General features: G+C 59.4%; 2 protein-coding genes across 5 annotated transcripts; one reads left to right on the plus strand and one right to left on the minus strand.

Moving 5' to 3' along the window:
• The first annotated feature begins 259 nt into the window (after positions 1 to 259).
• On the plus strand, positions 260 to 8,787 carry PLEKHH3 (pleckstrin homology, MyTH4 and FERM domain containing H3). 4 transcript variants are annotated; one of them, XR_007149418.1, is made up of 13 exons: positions 260 to 882; positions 2,843 to 2,898; positions 3,241 to 3,320; positions 3,423 to 3,614; positions 3,699 to 3,856; positions 3,964 to 4,084; positions 4,867 to 5,173; positions 5,728 to 5,935; positions 6,154 to 6,290; positions 6,566 to 6,698; positions 6,881 to 7,317; positions 7,640 to 7,831; positions 8,406 to 8,542. XR_007149418.1 is itself a non-coding variant. In XM_047845562.1 (13 exons), exons 1-13 carry the CDS (start codon positions 721 to 723, stop codon positions 8,580 to 8,582), a joined length of 2,385 nt encoding a protein of 794 aa, XP_047701518.1. In that variant the 5' UTR covers positions 260 to 720; the 3' UTR covers positions 8,583 to 8,787. The 4 variants fall into 4 exon arrangements, 3 of the variants coding, with proteins under 3 accessions (XP_047701518.1, XP_047701519.1, XP_047701520.1); XM_047845562.1 differs by having other exon boundaries at positions 6,881 to 7,342; positions 8,406 to 8,787; XM_047845563.1 differs by lacking the exon at positions 260 to 882 and adding an exon at positions 909 to 1,471 and having other exon boundaries at positions 6,881 to 7,342; positions 8,406 to 8,787.
• Positions 8,788 to 9,746: 959 nt separating this feature from the next.
• Positions 9,747 to 14,782, minus strand: LOC125158729 (tubulin gamma-2 chain). Its single transcript, XM_047846093.1, has 11 exons — positions 14,521 to 14,782; positions 14,130 to 14,242; positions 13,741 to 13,908; positions 13,359 to 13,427; positions 12,508 to 12,587; positions 11,970 to 12,096; positions 11,285 to 11,371; positions 11,029 to 11,178; positions 10,489 to 10,641; positions 10,236 to 10,397; positions 9,747 to 10,108 (listed from the first exon to the last, which is right to left on the minus strand). The coding sequence occupies exons 1-11, from the start codon at positions 14,567 to 14,569 to the stop codon at positions 9,911 to 9,913; spliced, it is 1,356 nt and encodes a 451-aa protein (XP_047702049.1). The 5' UTR covers positions 14,570 to 14,782; the 3' UTR covers positions 9,747 to 9,910.
• Between the last annotated feature and the right edge of the window lie 226 nt (positions 14,783 to 15,008).

Genomic DNA, 15,008 nt, shown 5'->3' on the forward strand with positions numbered 1-15,008 from the left:
AGAGACAGGGGCGTGGCTAACATCGCACTGCCCCCTCCCTCCTTATTCCTCTGCTCCTCCCCGCTGTCACCAAGCCAGGGGCACATGATGCAACCCGCCGCGGTTTCAGTGGTCTGATTGGTGGCCGCGCCCGGCGCCAGGCACAGGGATTGGTCAGGGGAGGCTGTGACGAAAACTGCACCCTGCCCTGTAAAGAAGGGAGGAGAGAAAGAAGAGGGAAAGGGGGGGGGGGGGCCGTCGGAGGGGAGGGGGTTGGGGAGGCGGGGTCCCAGAGCTGTGCTCGCGCCCCTAGCGCGCCAGTCCCGGGGCTGCAGGGAGCGCAGCGCGCGCGGCCCGGGCCCCGGCCACCGGACACTCTACCGGACACGACCCTCCCTGGAGCTTGGACAACTGCCCACCTCGGACACTGCACCGGACACTGCCCCCCACAGGGCTGGACACTACAACGGACACTACTTCCCAGCTCCGGACACTGCTCCCCCACCAGCCCTGGACGCTTTCCCCCTCCCCCTCTGGGGGCGCAGACACCGAGACCCCGCAGGCGCTAGCAAGAGACCCCTTGCACCCCAGCGTCTGACACTGCCTCCTCCTTGTCCCCTTCTCTCTTCCCCTCCTCCCGCTGCATCATTCCCTCGCTCGGGTCGGAGCCCCGCCAGTTTCTCCGACCCCCTGCAGCTCGGCCCGGCTGCCCGAGCCCCCATCCCCCGGCTGCTCGCCCGGATGCCTCTCCCCGGGGGATTGTGGTGGCTCCTCTGCTGCCGTCGAGGCTTTACTCTTCTGCACCGGGACTACGGGGACGGCGAGCTTAGCGGGGACGGGGACGAGGACGAGGACGAGGAGACCTTTGAGCTGCGGACCCCGAGTCCAGCGGGCGGCGGGAGGGTAAGTCCCGGGGGGTTTGGAGCCTTGTCTCAATCCCTCTCACCAAAACCAGCCGTCACGTCTGATCCTGCTCCAGACTCCAGCCAAACGGCGTGCTCTTGGCGGACGGGGGACGTGGGAGAGGTTTTTGCCTGGGGGCCAGGAGCCCCCCCCCCCCCCGGAGCTCAAGGAACAGTCCTACTGGGGATGTGCCTGTGGGCCTCGAGCCTCATGCTGGGCGCTGTCCACCTGCTAGGGGCCCTGAGGCAGGGGAGGCGTCACGCGTGGCCCGACCTGGCCCTGCCTCTCCCTTCCCCGCCGGGCCCGCGTCCCATCCCGTCTCCTTCCGCCTCCGCCAGCGCCGAGGAATGTGGCGAGGCCGGCTGGGCGGCTCGGACGCCTGGGTCCGCTCCGCTCCCAGTTTGTGAGCGCTGAGTGCTGGGGCCAGATGCCGGAGCTCCCGCCGCGGGGACGTGGGAGAGGGGGAGAAGGCATCCTCAGATTGGGGGCCGTGGCAGGGACCCCACGGACAGGGAGCTGGGGGCGACCGCTCTTCGAGGACCCATCGTCATTACCCTGCCACTCAAGACAGAACTCTCGGCCCTCCCTGGTGAGGCTCCTGGGGAATTCCGGAGGGGATGGTGAGGGACACGGCTCCCCGGTTTTGTGGAATCTCCCCGTGGGGAAACTGAGGCTCGTTGGTCTGGAAGACCTCCAATTCATGACGTCCCCTCCCCGATTCCCCTGCACACCGGCAACCAGACTCCCGTGTGCTATGGCCTGGGTCAGGCTCCCATCCCCCACTCAGGGGTCCCCAGCAGGCCCGGTGGCTCGGTGCCCGGGTGGGGCGGGCTGCGCCGCTGGGGCCGGCGCCAGCACCTGGCGGAGGCGGAGGGCGGATAAATATAGAGGGGGGTGGAGGGAGGGAAGCAGGGGACGGCGATTAGGGGAGTTGGTCTAAGAGAGTGGTCAGCACCTGCCCCCGTGGTGGTGTGGCTAAGAACTCCTTTTAGACCCTCCAGAAAATAGGTTGATCTGTCACTCAGGAAGGCACAGGACCCAGGCGTCCCCAAGCTTCCAGCCTGGACAGGGTCGGCAGTGTGAACCACGCCATAGCCTCCCTCATGCTCCACCTCCACCCCCCCTCCACTGAGCTTGGGGACAGGTGTCCCTGCCTCCCCCACCTCCCCCTCCTGGCTTTAGCAGTGTGGGAGCAAAGGGACGATGGCACCGTTCCTGCCTGACCTGGCTCCTGGACGGATTTTGGCCTCTCTCAGACCCCAGTCTACAGTTGAAGTTCCAGGACGAGGGGGAGAAGGGCAAAATCCTGAGCTGCATCTCCCCTGGAGAGCCTGTGCCATTTTCCAGCCTGCCCTTCCCGAGCCCCAGCAAAGGGGGAGGGTCTGCTTACCATTGAGTCTGAGGGGTGTCTGTGGAAGGGCAAAAGTAGTTCTTGGAGAAAGCCCTGTACTGAAAAAGTCCTTCTTCCCTTCATCCACTTCTGTGCCCACCACCTGCCTGCCTGCCAGCCAATGAAGGGAAAATGAGGAGGAGGGGGTGACTTCCAGCAAGAAGAAACTTCACCCACCTCTCTCTTTTCAAAGATGGGGAAGCCAAGGCTCAAAGGCTCTGCCGACTTGTGAAGGTTCCACAGCCAGTTAGTGATTCGAGTTAGTGGTCAGGCTGTTACTAGAACCCAGGTCTCCCCACTCCCTGCACAGTGTTCTTTCCACTGTATCCCGCCCTGATTTAAGTCTTCAAAGGGAAACGGAGACAAGGCGGGAGTCTTGCTTCTTAGCTCGGGCAGTTCTGTAGAGACTGGAAGAAGGGGCGACCTTCAGCTTCTACTGGCTCCCTCACAGTCATGACCCTACTCCTTGATTCCTCAATTCCCTGAGCAGCGCTGTCCTGGGGGCAGAAGCCACCGGCATCCTGCGATGACGGCTCTGATCCTGAGGGCTGCCCCCACCTGTTTCCCCAGGGCCCCTTGGACGTGACGCTGACTCAGCCGGTGAGGAGCGGGCCAGCCTCTGACAGGTGAGCTCGGCCCTGAGTCTCGTGGTCTGGAGACCCCAGCCCGTTCCCGGGACCCCAATCCTCGCTGTCTGCCCTCCCGCAGTTGTGCAATAAGGGAGAGGCCTTACGCCGGACGCTGTGGTTTGGCCGGGGTCCCGGGGGGGCGGTCCGACTGGGGGCGCGGGGAGAAAGGGGGGGGTCTGGGCTATTTCTGGTGCGAGGTCAGAACGGCCCAGCGGTTCCCACAGCCTGGGGGAGGGGTGTCCCGGCGCTTGCAGTCTGGGGAGCCCCGACTGAGGAGCCCCCTGGAGGCGGGGTGCAGGACCGACAGCCTCGCCCAACCCTCCCTCCCCTCTGGCCCAGGCTGCAGAGCTGGGAGGAGACGCGAAGTCTCATCCCAGAGAAGGGGCCGCCGGAGGAGGACCCGGACGTCGTGGTGAAAGGTGGGGACCCACCTCATGCACTCTGGAAGCCCCAATCCCAACCCTCCAGGGGATAGTGTCTTCTCCTACTCACCTCCTTTCCTTCCCTCTTCTGCCCTCCAGGTTGGCTGTACCGAGAGCCCCGCGGAGGAGGGGCGCGGCCCTGGTTGCCCCCGCGCCGGGCCTGGTTCGTGCTCACCAGGGACTCCCTGGATCAGTTCAGCAGCAGCGGGAAGGGGGCGCGGCGCCTCGGGAGCCTCGTGCTCACCAGCTTGTGCTCGGTGACCGGCCCGGAGCGCCGACCCAAAGAGACCGGTGAGACTTCGTGGGGACTCTTGTACCTCCCTGGGCAGCAGCCCCGCCGGCCCTAATTGCCCTCCGCGGGCTCTTTTTCCCCAGGTCTGTGGTCAGTGACCGTGTCTGGCCGGAAGCACAGCATCCGGCTCTGCTCCCCGCGCCAGGCTGAGGCGGAGCGCTGGGGGGTGGCGTTGCGAGAAGTGATCGCCTCCAAGGCACCACTGGAGACCCCTACCCAGCTGCTGCTTAGGGACATTCAGGTGTGAAAGAAGGGACTTCGTCGAGAAAGAGGAGGGTGGTGAATCCAGAAGCTGTCTGAGTTCATGGAGAGCCCCCTTTCCCATCCCTGTGACTCCTTAACTTCTAGGAGAGTTGCGGGGATCCGGAAGCTGTGGCCCTTATTTACCGACGGAACCCAATTCTGAGGCACACCAGTGGGGCCTTGTACGCTCCACTCCTGCCCCTGCCCTACGGTGTCAGCGCCCCAGGTGAGTGGTGCCATGGCCCAAGTCCCTTGGATGGGGAATCTGAATGCCTCACTTGACAGGGACTTAGAAGTCCAAAGCAAACCTAGCCCCTCACTTTTCCAAGGATGAAGGTGAAAATAGAAGCTGACCAAACTGATACCCAGGGTGGAGGAGAGGGAAGCCAGCACAGGAAAAGAGGCTCCCTTTGACCACCTTCCCTGTGGGTCTCATTCTGCCTACTGATATTCCTTCATGAGTTTTTACACTCTCTGTCCTATTTTTCAGTATACTCTTAAGACCATGTCATACCGCCTTTACAACTGCTGGACAGGCCAGAACTTTGGGACAATGTGCTGGCCTCATTCAGCTACACCTCTTCCCCAAAAGGAATAGTGACTAGTCAGGTCCCAAAGCTAGAAGATTAAGGAGGGCTGGGAGACAAACCCTTGCTTCAGGACTCCCAGTCCAGCCTGTTTTCTAGTTCATGGTGATGGCTCTTAGTGCCCAACTGCAGAATCTGGGGTTTGAGCCTATTTCTTTTAGTCAACCCCTGTAGCTCACAAACTCAGAGAGCAGCCTCAGTGGATCCCGAGGTGGAGATGCCTGGGAGGTAGGGGTTGAGAGCTTGGCTCTGTGGGGACCATTGCTTTCCCTTCACTCTTCCTGTCGTTCGAACTCTCCCCTCCTTGCCATCCCCTGTCCCCTTATATTCCCTCTGACCTTTCCCTGGTTCATGCCTTCCTTCCAGGGCCCAGCTCTGTGTCCCCTCTCCAAACCGTCCCTCCACCCCCACCCTCCCACAGGTCCGGGCTACGCACCCTTGCGCGAGGAGGCGGTGCGGCTGTTCCTGGCGCTGCAGGCGCTGGAGGGGGCGCGGCGCCCCGGGCCCCTGATGCAGGGTGTGCTCCAAACCTGCCGGGACCTGCCTGCGCTCCGCGACGAGCTCTTCCTGCAGCTGGCTAAGCAGACCTCGGGCCCCGCAGGCCCCCCTGGGCCCCCAGCTACCCAAGACCCCGCAGCCCTTCGGTACTGGCAGCTCCTCACCTGCATGAGCTGCACCTTCCGGCCTGGGGGAGCTGTGAGGGGGCACCTCCTGGGGCATCTGGAAAGGTGAGAGGGGAGGGGTGGGGTAAGGCCAAGGCAAGGGAGCTGACAGGGCTGGGAGAGAATGAGAGGCCTTGCCAAATTGTTTGGTGGAGGGAGAATTTAGGCCTAGCGAAGGGAAGAGACTTGACCGCTGCTAATATGTACACCGTCTCTGTGGGAATTAAAGATCTGATCCCACTTTCAGTGGGAAGAATTAGAAAAGGCACCCCCTTTGGGCAGAGGAATTACTAAAGGCTGCTTTTCCTCGGGGCTGAGGCAGCCAGTTGCAAAGCGGAATGAGGCTGGATTTTGGATTCCAACCCGAAGGACGATCGTGGAGACTTTGGGAAGTGGGAGGGGGCAGTGAGGAGCAAGCTGTCAGGGCCTTAGAAAATAATTCAGATCCACGTGGTGCGCCAAGGGTAGATCCAGAAGAGAGAGGGTCGCTGCCTTCAAGGAACTTAGAGTTGGAAGGAAGGGAACCTATTAGATGAAAGAAACGATAAAATAAGAGGGCGAAAGGAAGGGGGAGAAGGTAAGCTCTCCGAGCACCGATCCTCGGGTTTTCCCTACCCCAGGACCGAGCAGGCGCTCCCGGACACAGAACTGGCGGAATATGCGCGCTTCATCCGGAAAGCGCTGGGCCGGACGCGCGGCCGAGAGCTGGTGCCTTCTCTGGCAGAGATTTCAGCGTTGAGCCGACGACAGGAGCTGTTGTGCACCGTGCACTGTCCGGGGGCTGGTGCCTGCCCTGTGGCCATAGACTCTCACACCACAGCGGGGGAGGTAAGGCCAGAAAAGACCCCTGAAACCACAACCCTTCCCCCCGACCCTGGCTTCCCATGCCTGGCTCTCCTGGTTCCCGGGCCCTAGGTTTGCCCAAGCCTGAGATTCATCATTTGAGTCAGGGATGTGTATGGAGGGACTGAGAGAGCTGAAAGAACCCTCCAGATGGCAAGACCCCTGCGCGGTCTGACCTTCCTCTCATGCCTTCTCCCATCCAGGTTGCTCGAGAGCTCGTGGGACGGCTGGGCTTGGCCCGTAGCCGGAACGCATTCGCGCTGTATGAGCAGCGAGGGGCCCAGGAGCGAGCCCTGGCTGGGAGCACTCTCGTGGCCGACGTGCTCACCAGGTTTGAGAAGTAAATGTCCAGCCCCAGCCCCGCTCTCCGTTAACCCATCAGCCTCTCAGCTCTGGTCAATCACTGAGCAAACTTTTATGAAGCCCTGGCCATTTGCCCTGCACGGTAACGTTTGCTGGTTCACACATGGAGCCTGCCCTCGGGCAGTTTGCTGTTTGGCTTCAAGGCGTCCCAAACTTCTGGCTCCGCCCCCCCCCCCCGTTTGGTCCCGCCTCCGGCCAGCGCCTAGGGGAGTCTCGCTTCTGCCTCGCACCGAGTCCTTATCTCTTCTTTAGTTTGGCAGCGGAGGAAGCCGGGCTGGATGATTCGACGGACTCTGGTTGGAGACTATGCCTGCGTCTTCACGGGCCTCTGCACCCTGAGGGGCTGTCCCCAGACGGTCACGAACTGCCTTTCCTCTTTGAACAGGTGAGGATCACGCCCCCACCCCCCCAAATACTCGCGAGCCTGAACCCCTCCCTTTCTGGGCCGTCTCATTTCATAGTTATGGCAACCTCGCGGGAGGCTTTACTTGAACCCAGACCTCGGATTATGCACCCCGAGGTGTCTTCGCCGCCGCTCCCACGTTGACACCCACTGCCTCCTCTTAGGCTCACGCTCTGCTGCTCCGCGGCCGGCCGCCCCCGCCCGAAGACACGCTGCGCGCCCTGGCGGCGCTGCGTCTGCAGAGCCTGCACCGAGACTTCTCCCCCAGGGAGCCCCTGCCTCCCCTAGACCGCCTGCTGCCGCCCCCCGCCCCGCCACGTGAAGACCCTCCCCGCCCAGTCCCCAGGCCTCCTCCCTCCGCCGCCCTGCTGGCCGGGGCAATCTGGAGTCCGGGCCTGGCCAAGAGGCGGGCAGAGAGGACCCGGCGCGGCGGCGGGGCCGGCAGCACGGCGGGAAGCGTGGCCCGCGAGGGAGGAGGTGGCGCCGGCACGGCGGCCGCTGTGCTGGGCGGCTGGAAGCGGCTACGGGGCATGGGCCGAGCTGAGGCCATGGCTGCCTACCTGGCTCTGGCGGCGCAGTGTCCAGGGTTCGGCGCTGCTCGGTATGACGTTCTGGAGCTGAGCACGGTGAGGGGGAGAAGGGAGAGGGGACTCTGGCGGCCCAAGCCCTACACGTTTGCCCCAGAGCCACAAGCCCCACTGTGGGTCAAGTCACTCCTGACACCCAGCACAGCTGCCCCTCCCAAATCCCAGGAGTCACTCCCTGGCCCTTGGGTTCTCACCTCTCCAGAGCCTTAAGCCCCTCCATGCAATGTGGATCACAGAGGGGACTGGGAAACTCCCTGCTCACAGCCATCTCCCCCCACCAAAAATAATGCTGCAGGGTTCCCTCCTTCCACCCTGACTCTGCCTGTCTGTCCATAGGAGCCTGGTGGGGGCACTCCACAGAAGCTATGTCTGGGCTTGGGAGCCAAGGCCATGTCCCTCTCCCGGCCAGGTGAGACAGAGCCCATCCACTGTGTCAGCTATGGCCATGTGGCCGCCTGCCAACTGATGGGCCCCCACACCCTGGCACTGAGGGTGGGAGAGAGCCAGCTCCTCCTGCAGAGTCCCCAGGTGAGTAGAAAGAGGGTGTGGAAGGTGGAAGGAACGGAAAGGATGTCAAGAAACATTTTATTAAACACTGAGCATGGGGCAGGTACAGTTCTAGGCACTGGGGATCCACCTGTGATCAAAGAGAGGCTCAAGGAGCTGACATTAATTAGAGCAGGAGTGTCAGACACTGAACAAGGAATCAAAAACCATATAAGAAAGTGATAAACGCTACCAAGGGAAGCGTAGTGTGACAGGAAGTGACTGGAGGGGGGGTCATAGCATTAGGTAGGACAGTCAGGAAAGGATACTCAAAGTGACCTTTAAGCTAGCCACAGGAAGATCTGGGGGAACAGCATTCCAGGTAGAAGATATTCCAAGTGTAAAGGCCTTGAGATGACAATCCACTTAGCATCTTTGAGAAGCAGAAAGACACCAGTGTGACTGGCACATAGTGAGTGAGGGAGAGAGCGGTGATGAGGAAGGAAAGGTCGTAGGGGGCAGCTCTAGTAAGGCCCTGGTAAGGAGCCCGGGTGGAGGATGAGACAAAGGAGAACCCAGTGGCCCCTACTGCACTCTGACCTCTGCCTTCTCTTAGGTGGAAGAGATCATGCAGCTGGTGAATGCCTATTTGCCCAGTCCCTCCCCCGAGAGGCCCTGCCGCAGCCCTTCTCCTCCATGCCAAGACCTGCCAGACACCTCCCCTCCCAGCCAGCACCCGGGCCTGGACGAGCCCCAGGGACAGTCTGGCTGTTTGGGGCAGCTGCAGGACTGAGCCTGCCAAGAGGTCACGACCTCCCTTCTGCCTCCAGCCTGGACCTGGACTGTTCTGAGATTTGAGGGAACCGTGGACCCTTTTGGCCCTGCAGGGACAGGGCACACACCACACCCAAGGGCTGCAATGGGTGCAGACAATTTTCTAGTTTGTTTCTTAATTTATTTGTAGAAGAGAAGCAAAAAGAAAAAAAAAAATCCTTATTTACACAAACCCTTCCTGTGGGAGTGTTGTCAGTGGGACAAGTTAGAGTCCCCAGAGCTCAGAGCTCCACCTCTGGGGACGCCCACACTGTGGGCTTTTACCAGCACTGAAGGGAGTCTGGACACCACAGGGCTCCACCCTCCTTGACCTTCTGGATTTAACCTCCTCTTCGCCAGCATGCTGCCACAGGGTGGTGGGTGGGGCAGGCAAGAGGGCAGTTTTGGAGGCTGGCAATTACTCACCCTTGCTTCTCCATTGAGTGGCATAGGGGTGGCCTCCTGGCGTCTCTAAGGCCGGAAGGCAGTGAGTCATCAGGACTGGCACTACCCAGTTCCTACCCTGGTGTCCAGCTTCTGGGCCCTAGTTGGGTCCATCTTTTGTGTGCCTACTGCTTTGGGCCTGGAATGGAGAGAAGCCTGGGGCAGGATCAGACCCAAGAACTTCTCTGGCACAGATAATACCTTATCGGGATGGGCTCAGTCCTACTCCCGAGTTCTGTTCCTGCTTTATCAAGTTAGTTTGAATCGGGTTGCGTTCCTGAGGATCTGATAGCCTTGGGCACTGGGAATCTAGAGTTCTGGCTTTCCTGACCTGCTCAGAATGCTGCAGGCCCTCCTTCTCTAGCCCCCACAGCCTCTTCACTAGCGGAAGAGGCTGGGGCAATATTGATCCACCCTGGGGCAGGAGCGTAGGCACTGAGGACATAGCAGACCTCAGTAAACCTCTGTAATCTTGAGAGTAGGGCTTACTCTAGTAAAGCAGCCTGGCTCTAGACAAGGTATGCCAGTGGAAATAGTGACCACACTAAGACCTGGACTAAGTGGACTAAGATAAAGGCCACATACCTGGGAACTGGGAGGGAGCATGGGTCATCCCCCATATTCACAGACCAAGCCCTGAGTATATCCACAACCAAGCTCTGACTGTATTCACGACAAAGCTTTATTGCTTTATTCAAGCTAAATGAGCAATATCAAGGGTCAGGTCAGAGAAGGGTGGAAGTAGGACCAGCTCCTGGGCTGGAGATAAACCTAGAAAGGTTTTTGGTGACAAGAATCTGGGTCACAGGGACCAGGCACAATGGGGACTATGCATACTGTCCAGGGGAAGTGGTGGGGAGGAAGTCACTGCTCCTGGGCGCCCCAGGAGATGTAGTCTGGCCGTGTGGCTGCATGGTACTCGTCGATGAGTTCCTGCACAACCTCCCTGGACGTGTCCAGCTCATCAAAGTTCTCCTTGAAGATGTCCTCCTTGCGGAACTGCTCCAGGAAGGCCTCCCGCTTCCGCAGCTTGTCATACTGCTGGCAGGAACTTTCAAAGAGCTGAAAGAGATAGAAATCTCCAGGATGGGAACCAGTGCATGATAAGGGGCTGGAATGGAATGGGGGAGAATGATAAGGGTGTCTACTGGAACTGAATGGCCAAAGAAGGCCAGGAGATTAGGCTCACCGAGGAGATGCTGGTGTGGTTGGCCATCATGAGCCCACTGACCCGGTGGGCCGAAGGCAGGTAGGGAGACTTCCTTGACAGGGCCACCTGGATGCTGGCAGGGCCCCAGGGGATGAAGTTGGCCAACTTCCGCTCTCGGATCCTCTGCAGACTCTTGTGGACCTAGCGGGGAGGGGTGGACACAACAGTGGTGGTGGTAGCCTCTCCTCTACCCCTGTGGGTTCCGGGGGTGGCACGAAGGGGCCTCACCTACCTGGGTGGGGTCCACCTCCCCCTGGATGATGTTGAGGATGGCGATGTAGCAATGGTTGGTCTGGCGATCCCGGCCCGTGGACACCATCACGTTCTTGGGCTGCAGCAGCCGCCTCATGACATCCAGGACTGTGGTCTTCCTCACGCTGGCCACCTGAGGGGAGAGCGGGCCACGGGGACCAGGCCAGCACTCAGGGCACGGTCCAGTGGTTGACCCCCATCAGACTCAGGCTAGGATGGTCTCTCTGGGAGGCATCTTGAGATTCAGGTGTACACTGAGCCTTGGCTGCAGGACCAGGAATCTCGGCCCTCCTCAGCTCAGCAAGGTCATGCCCCTGTGCGGGAGCATCAGCAGACCCCACATAGCCCGGGCCCTACAGGGAGCCAGGGGTGTAGGGAAGAGGAGAACAAGTCAGCACGGAGCTGGACGGTCTGTGCCTGTCCCTGAGCACAGAGCCTCTGGGGCTACAAAGAGCGGCTCCTGGAGGGCGCAGCAGGGGGACAGAAAGGCTAGGCCAGGGCCTGCTGGGGCTGCTCCTACCGACTGGTCCGTGGTGAGCGGGGTGTAGCCGGTCATGAGGAAGTGGAGTCGAGGAGTGGGGATGAGCGAGGCGATGAGGCCGATGAGGTCGTTGTTCATGTAGCCAGGGTAGCGCAGGGTGGTGGTGCTGGCTGACATGATGGTGGACACCTGGGGACGGGGGTGCCGGGTCATGGGCCTTGGCCTGGGGCGGGGCCTCCCTTCCCCAGATGGCACTCCAGTAAGGAGGGTTTCCAGTCCGGGAGCAGGGGCTCACCAGCTGGTTGATCTGGGAGAAGGATGGGTTCTGGATGTGCAGGCGGTCTGTGGCGATCCGGTTCAGGGCTGTGTTGTCCAGTACCACCTGGGGGGACAGAAGAGGGTCACGGCACCTTTTTGAGGAGAAAGGGGGCAGAGAGATAAGTTATTAGCTTTACCCCCTCTAAATTCTAAAAACCAGGAAGTGTGTTAACTTAAAAAGGAAAATACTGTCCCTGGGGCATCACAAGATACTTTTCTACCATCCTGTAAACAAATTGTCTCCATGTGCCATCCACTGTGCCTGGTTCTGGAGACACCATGGAGGGTAAAACAGGCACGGTCTGTCCCCTTCACCAGGTCTACAGAAAAGTACAGTTACAGCCTGAAATATGCACAAAGGAATTTGACCTTGAATGCGTGGTCAGAGAAGGTTTTACTATGAAAGTGCCCCTTGGGCTGAGAATTTAAGCATGAGTAGGCATTAAATAGGCTAAATGGGGACACATGTCACGGGTATTCACTTTGTTGAGAGCAACTTGGGGTCAAGTCCTTATTTCATAATTTGGGCCACCAGGTATGGCTTTATTTGGTCCTCTGTTCTCTGGGCAGGGGCTTGGGAAGGGCAGGGTGTACATGTCCCACTGGTTTGAGGAGGTGGAGCAAAGCACCCCCCCCCCCCCCCTCCTTTCTCTGGCACTCACCACACAGTCTGCGTTCTGGGTGAGCCTCTTGAGCGTGAGCAGGGAGTTGTAGGGCTGGACCACCACATCGCTCATCTCGTCCTGGTTGGGAAACACTGAGTATGTCTGCACCAGCTTCTTGGGATACCTGGGGGTGAAGAAGAGGGAAAGGGGAAGGTGACGATGAACTGGAAGGACTCCCATCACTGCCCACCTTGGTCTTATCTAGAGATAATAGGGTCATTCCTTTCCAAGTGCCACCAAGCTCTTGTACAAAAGGCGGGTGAGGGCAGAACTGAGTGTTTAGAGCCCAGGAGCCAAAAAGGATAAACCTAAAGCATCAAACCCACCAAACCCTGTAGGTCCCTCCTCTCCCTAGGCAAACCCCCTCCTGGAAGTTACTGTTTCCTAGATGTTCCCTGGATGGCCAGGCTCTATTTCTACCAGTGACTCAAAGCAATAGTGCCAAGCCGTTCAGTCCAAGAGAAAAAAGTGACAAAAAGGAAAGACCTTACCCAGGGAACCAGGGCTAATGCCCTCTCCCCAAACACAGGGTTACCTGTCATTCAGTCGTTCCAGAAGGTAGGAACCCAGGCCAGAACCGGTCCCCCCAGCAATGGAATGACACAGCACAAAGCCCTGCATGGGGAGAGGCAGTCTCCAGGGATCTGGGGAAGAGGCTTTAGGCTTGTCTCATTCCCCACTCCCAACACACTCCTGTCTCAAGGCTGCTTCTGTGTCCATCCAGGCTGAGTCTCCTTGGGAAGGAAGACTCATGCCTAAGGAGCTGATGCCATCCACATTAGGATCTCCTTGAGGACAAGTACTGTACCTTTCTTTAAAAAAATTGTTTTTAAATATCTATGTTTGAGAGAGAGAGAGGCAGAGAGAGAGGGAGATCTGAAGCAGGCTCCTGGCTCTGAGCTGTCAGCACAGAGCCTGACATAGGTTTCGAACACATGAACCATGAGATCATGACCTGAGCTGAAGTAGGACACTCAATGACTGAGCCACCCAGGTGCCCCTGTACCTTTCTTTTTAAATGTTTTTTTTTTTAAATTTACTTATTTTGAGAGATAGCAAGTAGAGGAAGGGCAGAGAGAGAGAGAGAGAGAGAGAGAGAGAGAGAGAGAGGGAGAATCCCAAGCAGGCTCTGAGCTGTTAGTGCAGAGCCTGACTTGGGGCTCAATCTCACGAACCATGAGATCATAACCTGAGCAGATATCAAGTCAGTCGACTGAGCCACCCAGGAGCCTCTGTACCTTATTTACCTTAATATCTCACATATGATGCTCCAAAAATTAGTTTTAAATAGAATTGCCCCCATCACACCACCTGTTCGGGCTACCTCCCGACCGTTCCCCAGCACTTATCAGCCTTTTCTTTTCCTTCAGTGGGGCTGAACCTCACCTCTAAGCTGTCACTTCCATCTGCTTCTCGGTCTATGATATCAAAAATGTCTTCATGGATTTTCTCACCCTGTATAGAGAGACATGGGAGTGAGTGTAAGGATGAAGATTCTGGGGAGTACCTCTTTTCAGCACCAAGAACACCCCCTGGGACACTACTGCCACCCTCAAACAGAGCCTCAGCTGTGGCCCTCAACCCAAAAAAGCTACTTTTCAAATGATTTGCAGCTTGCATACACCTCTCCCTGGCTCTCCCTCTTGTCAGGGTATCCCTTTGTCTCTTATTTATTGTCTATCCGGTCTGGTCAAATCCCCAGGCTGCCTGAGCCTGCCTTGCCCTAGGGAGGGAACATCAAGGGTTTCTGGGATGGCCACCCAGATACCTGCGAGAATCCACTGGCCCAGTTGTTGCCAGCCCCTCCTCCATGCTCTGACAGGTAGATGTTCTCTGGGTTGTAGAGCTTGGCATAGGGGGAGTTGAGGATGGAGTGGATCACCCGGGGCTCCAGGTCCAGCAGCACGGCCCTGGGGATGTAGTGCTCATCGTCTGCCTGTCAAAGGGAGACCAGCAGGGTGGTCCAGTCAGCTAAGGCCCAGTCCTCCATCCTCCCAACTCTGGCTCCTGCCTGTCCTCCCTCCTCAAGCCAGCCGCCCTGACTCCTTTGCCCAGAGGGTTTCCTGGTACCAAGCCCCTGCCCTTCCCTCAGGCCCCCCGGGGCCACTGTGGGGCGCGTGGGGGGTGGGGGGGGGCTGGCAAAGTCGCTGGGAGCACCTGGTAGAAAAAGACGTCCTTGCGGTCAGTGCCCTCGGTGGCGAACTCCTCCACGATGCCCTCGGGGCTGATACCATGCTCAGCGCACAGTTGTTTCCAGAACTCGAACCCAACTGGGGGATGGGGAGAGATGCCTGGGTCTGATAGTCATAAGGCCTCAGCAGCCCAGGGTTAGGCTCAGAGGCTGTCACACTCAGAGGCTGGGCCCAAGACACCTGGTCTGGGAGCTGTCACAGCCCAGGCGCGGCTCTCCATCGGGGCCTTGTTCATCATGCGCAATAGGGCAGGGGTTTCATGGGAGGGAAAGGGGGACTAGAGGATGCCAAGCACTTGGGTGGGACCCGAAGGGGCAGAACCGGAGACTGGAAGGGCCCGGCGCTCGCTCGCTCACTCTGGTTGCCGCACTGGCCCAGCTGCAGGGTGATGATCTCCCGGGGCATCGCTCTTCAGACGTGGGCGCGCCAGCCCTGCCCGGCGGGAGTCACGGCAGAGACGAACGCCTGGCAGCCGGGCTCGCAGGACGTGGGGAGCGCGCGTTCTCTTCGTCTTTTGACGCGAGTGCTCGGTCTGCGCGTGTGCAGTGCGGGCCTCCCCACTGCCGCCGGGCCGGGGAGCCCAACCTGGACATGATTTCCCCACTACAGTTACAGCTGGAATTCGGCACAGGCGCAGTGTGAGGCCACGCCCCCTCCTGCCCACCCACCCCAGCACCGCGCCTGCGCCGTGAAACTCTTTGGGGCTGCGGGGTAGCGACCCGAGCGTGGGGGCGGGGAGGGGCGGTCCAGGTGTATCGAGTCAGCTGCGTGCTACAGACGGGTGAGCGGCTTGGCGGCTCTTCTGGATAGAGGGGCTGGCTTCAAGCCAGTCTTTTTTTCAATT

This window comes from Prionailurus viverrinus, unplaced genomic scaffold (genome assembly GCF_022837055.1).
Source record: "Prionailurus viverrinus isolate Anna unplaced genomic scaffold, UM_Priviv_1.0 scaffold_35, whole genome shotgun sequence".
NCBI lineage: Eukaryota > Metazoa > Chordata > Mammalia > Carnivora > Felidae > Prionailurus > Prionailurus viverrinus.

Excerpts from the sequence above, each read along its gene's own strand:
- PLEKHH3 (XM_047845562.1), top strand. The coding sequence starts at position 721 with ATGCCTCTCCCCGGGGGATTGTGGTGGCTCCTCTGCTGCCGTCGAGGC. Across the intron at positions 883-2,842 it reads GTCCAGCGGGCGGCGGGAGG|GGCCCCTTGGACGTGACGCT; the intron begins GTAAGTCCCGGG and ends CTGTTTCCCCAG. Across the intron at positions 5,936-6,153 it reads CTCACACCACAGCGGGGGAG|GTTGCTCGAGAGCTCGTGGG; the intron begins GTAAGGCCAGAA and ends TCTCCCATCCAG.
- LOC125158729 (XM_047846093.1), bottom strand. The coding sequence starts at position 14,569 with ATGCCCCGGGAGATCATCACCCTGCAGCTGGGCCAGTGCGGCAACCAG. Across the intron at positions 10,642-11,028 it reads CGCTCACCACGGACCAGTCG|GTGGCCAGCGTGAGGAAGAC; the intron begins GTAGGAGCAGCC and ends CTCTCCCCTCAG. Across the intron at positions 10,109-10,235 it reads ACCACACCAGCATCTCCTCG|CTCTTTGAAAGTTCCTGCCA; the intron begins GTGAGCCTAATC and ends TATCTCTTTCAG.